The sequence below is a fragment of the Lepeophtheirus salmonis genome, chromosome 13 (assembly GCF_016086655.4).
Source record: "Lepeophtheirus salmonis chromosome 13, UVic_Lsal_1.4, whole genome shotgun sequence".
NCBI classification, from domain to species: Eukaryota; Metazoa; Arthropoda; class Copepoda; order Siphonostomatoida; family Caligidae; genus Lepeophtheirus; species Lepeophtheirus salmonis.
In genome coordinates, this window is record NC_052143.2 from 35,754,288 (window position 1) to 35,765,290 (window position 11,003).

The following is an 11,003-nucleotide window of genomic DNA, read 5'->3' on the forward strand; positions in this document are numbered from 1 at the left end:
AGTCTATTAGAAAAAAGAATTTAATACAGTCGACAATAAATAATCTCTATGTAAGGAAGTCTGCATGAATAACATTTCGTCTACATATATGTAAAAATACTTTTTTTTATATGTTTTCATTACACCTTTTGTTTTGCTGCATAACTTTACAAAGGGTGTCACAGACTCGGTAAACAATCCAAATAAGTTTCAATTCAATATTAAGAAAAATAACTTCCAAATAATTAAAAAAATCATTTTTCTGTATATTGATAATCCACATTTTTGTTGCATGAACTAACCAAGGAATTATTTTTGTATCCTTTGTTGCCCTTAGCAAGACTTAGGAAAAAAGTTTGACTACATCTTAAATGAGATTAGTTAAAGTTAAAATTGAATCAGTACTTTATAGAGAAGGGTGGGGGTGAATTTTTGTGTTTGGAGGTTTGTCCCAAGGACATTAAATACCCTTTCGAATGTTTTCATTTTAACATTACATGTCTTAGTTGTCAATTTCACCAAAGGAACATTAATTTATAATTTAAAAAGAACAACTATAGAAAAAAAATCCATACCAATCTTATAAAAATAAAAACTTTTGTGAAAAAAAACCCAATATTTTAATCTTTAGCGTAGTGTCTGTCAATATTTATTCCGTCCAGTACAGTCTTAGAACCGGTAAAATTGAGATTGGCCCTTAAATGTCTGTTATATTAAATCTTTACTTAATTATATAATTCAATATAATAATAATTCAAAGAAGGAAAAAAAAACATCAATGACGTCAGGAAGAATCGATTTTCTTTTCTTTCAAGACGTACAAATGATATTAGACTCGACTGCAGTCCTCAATCACATATAAGGACCAAAACCTCACTGTTTATCTTCATCTAAAGTAGTGGTTCCCAACCTATGGGTGGTGGCCCAAACTGGGGTCGCCTAAAGCTTTCTAAAAAAATAAGTGTCCTTGTGCTAATATCAATATTCTTTAATTAAAATAGTCAATTAAAATAAAATTTAATTTGTAAAATTTGAAATTACGCATGATGAATCGAGAGACAAGCATTTTAGGTTAGAAAATTTAGTGCAGAATTTTTAAAGTATGAGTTTACACTTATAGTTGAAGCAGGAAATGAAAAACCATAATGTATTATTTGTGTAAAAAAAAAGACAGGGTTGATTTGTCGGAAAATACCAGCATTAAAATATGGCAGCCATTGAAACTTCATGTTTGGTGGCTCACATAATCAAAAATGAAAAAAAACCATTTCCTGCTTCGAGGAGTTGCTGATACCAGCAACCAAATATATTTTTCGAGTCATGATTGGAGCTGAATATGCTAACAAATTGTGATTTTCTGTGAACATTTTTGAACATTATATTGGCAAAAATTATATAAGTTGGAGGAAACCTATACGGTCTAATATTCCTACGTTTAAGTATTTAAAATAAAATTTAATAATATTTGTAAGTAAAAAGTTATGAATCAAAAACGAAAACACATCTTTGACCTCACCCTACTTTGTGATAATTTTACCTTGGAATAATTACATATAATACGTACACATTTTTGCAAGTGTGTTCAAACTATCATATCATTTTGAGGTAATGTTGCGAAAATTAGATAAAGATACATATATAATTAAATTCAAATTAATTACATGTTCAGCAATTTATAGATTCGATTTTATAAAAAGTTAACAAAATATTGGATATGGGAAATAATATATATATTTTTAACTATTCTTTGAGGATTGCAACATCTCAAACTTCAATACAAATTAAATAAAAAGTACTTTTCATAAAGTTTACTTAATTAATTTACATCTAAGTGTATAGATTTGTTGGTGTAAAATTTGATATGTCTAATCCGAATCATCTTCCACTAAATAAACAAAACGTTTGAAGAGTTTTCTAATTTGTTAACACAATTGGGAATTTGTATAGAGGTTTCGAAGAGTCATATTATTATCTTCTTCAACAAATGAGAAAGGGAGTTTGAAGAGGTGTGTGGATTGTTAAATTCTGTATCAAAAAAACTTCTTTTATAAGAGGTAATTTATTAATTTAAAATAGTCTATACTCTATCGTCTACATAATTGAATATTCTTTTATTGAACAACTATGGTGTAGCTTACGAATTTACAAGTATATAGCAGTAAAAAAGTATTCAATACTTTTTATATTGCTTAAGTATCTGTTGTATTGTTGGGATGACTCAATACTCAGTTAAGTTATCAATAAGATGAGGCATTGAAAATCAATGCGCTACTATTACTTCTACTGCCTTTTCATTTTATTCCCCTTGATACATTCACAAATTTTACAATGAAACATATTTTTTTAATATTATTAATATTTTACGATGATTTTCGCTTCTTAATTAAAGTCCTATACTTCATTTAAAATGGATGGTGGACAATATAGATTAAACGAAAATGATTTGCCTTTAATGTAACTCTGTATCTCTCATAAAATATATATGACGCTCGACTCATCATTCATTCAGTACCCTTACATTTTGCGAAAAAAGGGTATCTGTCTTTTTTCAATTAAACACAGAATACATTGGGATTCACTGGACTAGTTTGCTCGCACGTCGTATTTTCTTCTTATATCTCAAAATTGGAGAGATCGACAGCGGAAAGTTGAAATTCAATGATCTGAGCCTTTTAATAACTTAAAAATAACTTTGCTAAATGAAGTGAAGCGGAAATTATATTCTTGGAATAGAAGTAAAGAGACAAAACAGTGGATCTGTGGACTGGGGATGAGGCCAGAGGAGATTACATCTGATTATGTTAAATACTACGACTATTTCTACGATGTGATCTCCTCCAGCCTGTTTCTGCAGTCTATAGATCAATTTCGAGACCCTTTTTCCCTCCCTTCCCCCTGGTATGCCCATTGGAAATAAACTTATAACCTTCACCACATAATATGACCGCCCATCTACTTTCTTGATCCTACAAAGTGTTAATTGTCCGAATATCTTGAACAAGTCGAATGACAATAATATATTCCTTGCTTCAAAAAGTAATTTCTTTATAATTAAAGGTTGCCATAATTGAATTTAAACTTTAAAATGTCCCTGTCTTCAATTTTGAGATAGAAAGAGAAAGTGTGACATGTGGCAAACTTATATTTTTCCTCTTCCAAAGTTTTTCAATAAATTTTACAAAAGGGTAAAGTATTTGTTATGGTTCTGTAAATGAACCTATGCATGGAAAAGTAGAGTCTTTTACAATTTAAAGCATGCAATATTCCCTTCACAGGAATAATTATCACTAACATTTTTATATTGAAAAGTTAGCCATAAAATTGTTTCGATAACTCCAAATTTTCTACTAGCATAAAGATACAATACTATCTTTGTCATTATATATGAATGTGTTTATTGTCAATAGCTTTACTGACGGAGTCATTTTTGTAGTTACAGAATTGAATCTTTATAACATCAACGATGTTATTCAATAATGATTGACTTACACAGTATTTTATCAACATAAACAAATATTATCTGGTGCAATTTTCACTTCTTGGGGTAGTGGATGAGTTTCATATAAAAACTTACGCAAGGCTTGAGAAAAAAATAATATCACTAAAAAGTTTAAGAGCCAAGACAGGGGCATCCGTTATAGCTCCCACTTTCACTAAAAAAGAAAGGATTTCCTTGAGAAAATTGTTTTTTTTTAAAAAGGAGGAGATATACTTTTAAAGGACTTTTTTTCTTTTTAAAAAAGGTCATTTGATCAAAAAAATTGAAATTTTAGAAAAAACAAGCTTCCCCCATTTTGTAGACACCCATGTAAGGAAGCCCATGGTGTCAGCATAACTCAATTATTTCAGGTGAATATGTGAATCTTTTGAAAAGTCCAAGAGATGGGCACGACTGGTGTATATCGAGATTTTTATTTAGTATTATCTCTTGGATGAAACCCCACCAACTTTCAGCCAGATAAATTTATTTCAATTTGGCATTCGTTTGAATCAAGGAAGTGGAGTAATTTTCAAATAATGGATGAAAAATAATTACCTATGTTGACTAAACATTACTTTATGAAGGACAAAACGCCTAATTATACTAAAAAGAAGCTTGATAAACATTATTGGGACCTCTGCACCTTTGATTAGAATAGTTTATAGGTGGTTTCAAATTTTTCGGAGCAGCCATGTGGGTGCAAGTGACGCTGAACGTTCTGGACGCCCTTTTGAAGTTACTACCTCGGAAATCATTCATAAAATCCTTGATATTGGGATGGATGATAGAAGAGTAAAGCATGAGATTGCTTGTGCTATGGGCATATCGAGTTGGAACCCTATTTCCGATAGTTTTGCGACCACAACTGCTGAGGCGTGAGCTGGTGCATTATTGTCATAGAAAAGGACCTTTTGTTGACGCATAGTGGGCTCGTTTCTTGCCGCACGGTTTTCAAAGAGCCCAATAACGATAAATAATATGTAACTCTTATAGTTTTAGCTTTTTCCAATTAGTCGATATTCCTTGCGAATCCAAGAGACAGTCCCCATAATCTTTCTGGGCGATTCCTCGATTCAAACCATGCCAAAAAGATCGAAATTGATTGATTTGGCTGAAAGGTGTTTGTGTGTTATTCCAAAAGATGCTACTGAGTAGACATAACTCCGATACACGCCAGCATTTCAATCTATCAGACTTTGCACGGACTTTTTAAGTGACCCTCGTGTATTTTCGCTAACATCTCCATGTGAGAATGTGGTGACAGAATGAAAATGAAAACATTAATGTTTGAAATTGACAACAAGAGCCATTCTTGTAGTCACGTTCAAGCTTAAATGGACACATATTTATCAAATTTACAAGAGGTTTATTTCATTATTGGATATGTACATAGTACTTATTCGTCTATATAGAATAGACTCAATAGTCAATAATACTTTAATAACCATTAAGAAGAAATACAATCATGTATGAGTATATTGTATAATATGTTCACAATGTCGAGAAAAATCGTTATTTGTATGATTTTTGTTCTACTCTATGACCTATTTTTATTGTTTTTTTTCTTCTTTTTTTTCTTATGGGTAATAAAATATTGATCATGTCGTTAAACAGTTTCATTATTTCTATTTAAAATCTTTAGGTATTTGAGGGTAGTTTGTTCCATAAGTTTTACAAAATATAAAAATAGATGAACATAATTCTGTTTAATAAAATTAAAAAAATACCATAATGGATTTAAATCTTTATTTACTAAATAAATAAAGTTTACCATAGTTTAAATGATAGTTGGGATATGCAACCCGCAGATGATGTCGTACAACAGAGTGGCACTTATTGGGTCAAAATACACTATGCTAGGAAATATGAAAATATCGAATTGCTTGTTTTTATCAATGATTTCAATGTTTATTACTTTATAGGAACTTTGATATACACGATATGGATTTTCAATCTTTACAAATGAATTCAATAATGTCCAGTAGATGTATTTATTTCTGAATCATTTTTATCAAATTTAATGAAAGTTTTTCTAATTTATATTCATAGATTGAAATAACTAATTGACTCAATGTAATCTCCCTTAGCCTTGATAACGGCCGTTAGCCTCATCCTTCAGGAATGACAGCACTTTTTATCATATTAATATCTATGGTGTCGCAGCACTCCTCCACAAAGGGCCTCTAGACGTCGATATTGCGGTGACATATTTATATGGCTTTGGAATCAATGTGCGTCAAGAAGGCAAATTCTAATGGGTTAATTGCACTAACACCACATTCCCATCTGAAAAAATTGTCATGACCCATGGGATGAACATTGTCTTCAGAATGTCCATGTAGTCAGCCGCATTGAGGCGATACCCGGTTGGTAACCAGATGAGAGGAGCCACGAAGCTTTTGTAAGACATAAAGCCCACTCAGATTACTTTTTGTAAAGACTAAAATTGTTTATGAATTTGATCAACTAATATTTTTATACAAATATTTTAGCAAATTTGTTTATTTTCATCATCGATAAACAGATATCATTATGACATTAAAGGGGAAATTTGGGATTCTTATTGAGAGCCCTGTAGTTGAGGAAAAACATTTTGTATAGGTTTTTTATATGACAAAATTTAAAAGACATAAAATCAGTTGGGGAAAAACAAATCTATATAAAACGACATCAATACATTTTGACTGTCTTTATAAGTACATATGTAATGATTTTTGAATTATGTGTGAGAATGTTCATGCTTTCCCTTTCTTTTTATTGTTTTTCTTGGAGGGGGAGTAATTTCCTTTCGCTAGTCTTCTTCTGATTCTGGTTTTTCATTTTTCCTTTCCACTATCTTTATTCTTATTCATTTGTTACTTAAATAAATTGATAATGTCTGGAAAATATTTTTAAGATCTCCTCAAAACTTTTATTTCTTATTTTCCCTTGATGGTTTTTCCTGGTGTGTATAAGGTTTTTTTTCTTCTCCTGTATCTTATCTCAGAGAAAAAATAAGGAATTGGGGGAACATTTCGACCAACAAAATGTTATTGTTTTTTTTTCCAAATGGTTTTCTTTTGGATGTTCTGTTAAAGTACATTGATGCACTTCAAAGATCTTCTTTACTACAATAATGGTTTTTCCAATGGATTGTTATAAATAAACTCTCTGACTGTATACAATGGATACAAACAAACTTTTTTTATAGGTAAATCAAGGGACTCCTACATTAATGTATCAAACTGATTCAGGGTAGGGCAACAAATCATGGACTCAAAAAGATTCATAGCCTTTATGACCTCTGTCAGAAGGTGGGAGTGAATTCTTGTGTATTGGAACAATCCTAGGTCCCTTTCACCGCCCTCCTGATCGTCTTAGCAGCTATGGAGAAGTCCTTGTTGAGGCGATTCATCGATTTGGATGAATACACATTGATTTTCTTCCCAGTCCAGACAGGAACTCTGAATCCTTCTTTAAATTATCCCCTCCACTTCCTGCTTTTCTAGAGAGGTCTTCTCCATGAATCTTTTCCCTCAATATCTTGAAAACCGAGCTCGTGGAGTAATTCACAATCCCCATAATCCTCCACACCTCAACTTTAGCACCCAGGAGATCTGAGATGCGCTACATTTGGACTTTTTCTCACTCATATGATGAAATGTTTATAGACAAAAGATGACTAAACCAGAGTGTAAAAAAATCACCAAATCTTTTTATATTAATGAAAAAATTAACATTAATTAACAGTCCATGTATTACTGGCCAACTTTGTAAATAAATTAAAATCCTTTTTTTTTAAATGAGAATGAAATGCCTATTATTAGATTTGTAAAAAAAGTATGATAATGTACGAGTGCTAGCCATTTTTTAGTTGCTGCATAAAGAGTATTTTTTGGTTCCTATAAATGTTCTCATTCATAATTTAATAACAAGAAAAAACAACCAAGTATAAATGAATCACTAGAGCAATACAGAGGATTTGTTGTTGAGTTAAAGAGTAAGTTATTGTTGAACTCAGAGTAGAATTGACCTTTAAGAAGCAAATACTCTTTTAACTGAAAAACTAATTACTCACACTTCAATTTAACATATTTTCTTGCATTTTTTAACTTATGAGTTGGCTATAACCTATAACGAGTACAAAAATATTTATTGATAAACAAAGCCTATAAAGGTCGGCTTATTTCATAAAATATAAAAACTATCGTTTTTAATAATAGTGATGCATTTATAATATAAAAGACAAAAACATAAAAAAAGTTACGGTGCAGGAGAAAAAAAACAAAACAAGTCTCACAAAAAAAAAAAAAAAAAATGTACTAAAAATTGCTTGAGGTCAGTCTCACTTCCCTGGCGAAAGAAAAAAAGGTATTTTGTTCCAAATAAGAATAGATTTGTAATAGAAACTATGCTAAAAAATGTCAATCTTTGGTTTTGGTAGGTAGATGGTGTTTTGAGTGGAACCGGTAAGCTTGATTTAGTATCCAGGTTGGGGGGGGAGATAGGTTAACCAATTTGGTTACAATTCAGTGCAGTGAAATCATATCTTTAAATGCACACCTATGAGACAAAGTGATGAGGCCAAGTCTTTTGATTTTGCACTCATAGTTCTCGTTGACTCACAATGAAGAGAAAAACGACAGACACCTGGCTTGCACCTTTTCTAAGGAATCAATCAAGTACTTTCTTGAAGGATTCCAGATCTCAGATCCGTACATTAAAATTGGAAGGACATGAAGTTGATATAGTTTTACCATGAACAAAGGGTTACGAGTTATGCAGCTTCTTTTAAGAGAATTTAATTAGAATAGTTCAAAATTAATATACTCCATTGCCGGGTAATAGATCCATGATTAACCCTTTAAGTACTACTATAGAACTAGAACAAGTAATAAAAAAATAATATTGTTAAAGTGTGTTATCAATATGCTATTCTAAATGACCAATGAGTATAATTAATATATTGATGAAAATATATTACCACTTGTATTCAATATTGCAAGTCCAAAATGATTCAAATAAGTTTACTTTTTCAGTCGAACTTTCTACAAAAAATCATTTAATATCTAATTCTTTAGGACTCAACATCAAAATGAACATTTGGATTGCTTCAATTTGTATTTTTGCGCTAGCAACTTCTGTGTGTAAGTTAATAAATACTCGTTGTTTAAAACTGACAAATATTCCCCTATCGTTTGTGAATTAAAGTATAATTTTCAAAAAATGAGTATTCAAATTGTATTACCTTTTAGCTACTCAGTCGTGTCAGACTGCTAGTGGAGCCTGTGTCTTTCCATTCAAATATTTAGGAGTAACGTACACTGAATGTACTCTCCAGGATTCGGCTATACCTTGGTGTGCTACCTCAGTAGATGGAGCCACAAATTATGCAAGCTACGATTATTGCCCTGCAAGTTGTGCACGTAAGTTAAAAGAACAATACTCTGTAAAATATTTGTATTTTATACTCAACTGTGCTTACAGAATCTCCAACAACAACAAAATCCGGTGGTGAGTTAAGACTTTTATATGTATGTAGGGTAGACCGAAAAAAACAATTGCAACAGTCCTTTTTCTCGAACATCACAATTTTACATTATAATAAAACCATTGTGAAAAAAAAGTATATCATTTCTAAAAAAAATTCCATGAGAATTTGGATAAAAATGATTGAAAAGGGTAACAGTCATTTTTGAAAGGAAAAAAAACATTTTCATAATGTAGTCAGTTTTTTATCGTATTCTACAAACTTTTGATCATTTGGTTATTAGTTGATAAATGTATATTATTCCATATTCATTGAGGATACACTTTTGCAGGTCTAAATCAAACTAACTCTTAGTAAATGGGACAAAACTAATAAATTCCCTGGTCCCCTTAATTATGTCTTTAATCAACATAGTTGCATGTATCTCTTTCATTTTCAGCATGCCAAACAGTTGATGGAGTTAGCTGTGTATTTCCTTTTGTGTACCAAAGTACATCATACAGTAATTGTACAAATGCAGATTATGGATCCACGTTTTGGTGTGCCACTGCTGTTGGGGCTGGAAATGTTTACACCTCCTACGGAACCTGTTCCGCAGAATGTCTATGTAAGTTCAACCTTTGCGCGCTAAATCTACACATTTTATGTTTTAAGTCAAATCACTTATTTACTCAACACTCTTTTTGTTCCTATAGCTAGTAGCTCGGGCAGCACTGGTAATAACATAAATACTACTCTAAAAAAGGACTAAGTACATTTATTATTTTTATGTTTAGCTTGTAAGACAACTTCTGGTGTCAGCTGTGTGTTTCCCTTTACTTACAACAACGTTGAATATGCATCCTGTACTTTAGTGGAGAGTTCTTTTCCTTGGTGTGCGACGTCTGTCAACAATGGGGAATACAATGGTAGTTATGGATATTGTGAAGCTAGTTGTGAAGGTTTGTCATAAATTTTTTTATCTACACAAATGTTAAATTATATCTTGATTCATTCATCCATTTTTAGTGGGAGCAACAGTACAGACGACTACAACCACAACGACCACTACAACCACAACAACCACAACAAGTACCACTACCAACCCAAAGGCATCATTTACTAAAACGACCACAGTATCAACAAAAATTGGTTCAAAAGGTTAAACACCCAGTGATATTTTATCATTCTGAATGTATTTTGATATGTTTATGTATAATAAAGTCCAAAATGGGACTAGTTGTTTCTAAATTACATCTTAAGTTATTCCATCTCAAAATATGAATAAAAATACTTATTCGAAACCCCACTTTACTATAAATTTAAAGAAATTACATCAGTTTTACCCAATTTTAAAACATTAAGATTACAAAGAAATAATTTTGATGAAGAATACTTATCAAATAATTTTTTCAAGGATAGCATCATGAGTAAGTCCTAGATAAATTGATAAGTCATTGGCAAGGCGAATCCTCGATTTGGTTTCGGTCCTCCTGGATCTTCTTATCAAGCTAGATAGAAACTCCAAATCCTTCTCTGAATTGTAACCTCCTCGTCCAGATTTCCTAAAAAAGTTTAGGCCATCATTCTTAACCATGGCCACTGTTACTTTATATCTATTTTATTAAAGCAACGTTCATCGACACTTATTTACTCTGAGTCATGACTAAACGGCAGCCAGTCAAAATATAATAATGGAATTGGGTAGTGCACCACAGCTATAAAATCTGTTGAGATTTTAAACGGTGAAATACATTATTTTCCATTTATTATCCGATGTAATTCAAATTGTTGAAAAAAATATTAACATACAACTTTAGCCTAAGAAACAGAATTTGGTATGTCCATTTTTATCTTCATTGTCCAAGGAATCAAAGGCTCTTAGAGCGTCCCCATTCTCCCAAGAGGAAAGAAAAATTTCGTCAATGTTCTTCGTTGAAGTCTTTTAGATCTTCAATATTAAAAAAAAAAAACTTCCTTCGTGAATTATGTCTCATGATCTACATTATCAAAGTTGAGTCATAGATTGCATAAATTTTCCATAAAATTTAATGGGCACTGCTAATAAATGGAGAAAATGGTTTAATATGACAG

At 31.4% G+C, this 11,003-nt stretch overlaps 1 protein-coding gene across 1 annotated transcript; it reads left to right on the forward strand.

Moving 5' to 3' along the window:
• The first annotated feature begins 8,454 nt into the window (after positions 1-8,454).
• Positions 8,455-10,160, forward strand: LOC121128511 (matrix metalloproteinase-9). Its single transcript, XM_040724092.2, has 7 exons — positions 8,455-8,586; positions 8,695-8,865; positions 8,927-8,953; positions 9,370-9,537; positions 9,626-9,646; positions 9,707-9,871; positions 9,939-10,160. Exons 1-7 carry the CDS (start codon positions 8,535-8,537, stop codon positions 10,073-10,075), a joined length of 741 nt encoding a protein of 246 aa, XP_040580026.1. The 5' UTR covers positions 8,455-8,534; the 3' UTR covers positions 10,076-10,160.
• Positions 10,161-11,003: the final 843 nt, after the last annotated feature.

Excerpts from the sequence above, each read along its gene's own strand:
- LOC121128511 (XM_040724092.2), top strand. The coding sequence starts at position 8,535 with ATGAACATTTGGATTGCTTCAATTTGTATTTTTGCGCTAGCAACTTCT. Across the intron at positions 8,587-8,694 it reads TGCGCTAGCAACTTCTGTGT|CTACTCAGTCGTGTCAGACT; the intron begins GTAAGTTAATAA and ends ATTACCTTTTAG. Across the intron at positions 8,954-9,369 it reads AACAACAACAAAATCCGGTG|CATGCCAAACAGTTGATGGA; the intron begins GTGAGTTAAGAC and ends TTTCATTTTCAG.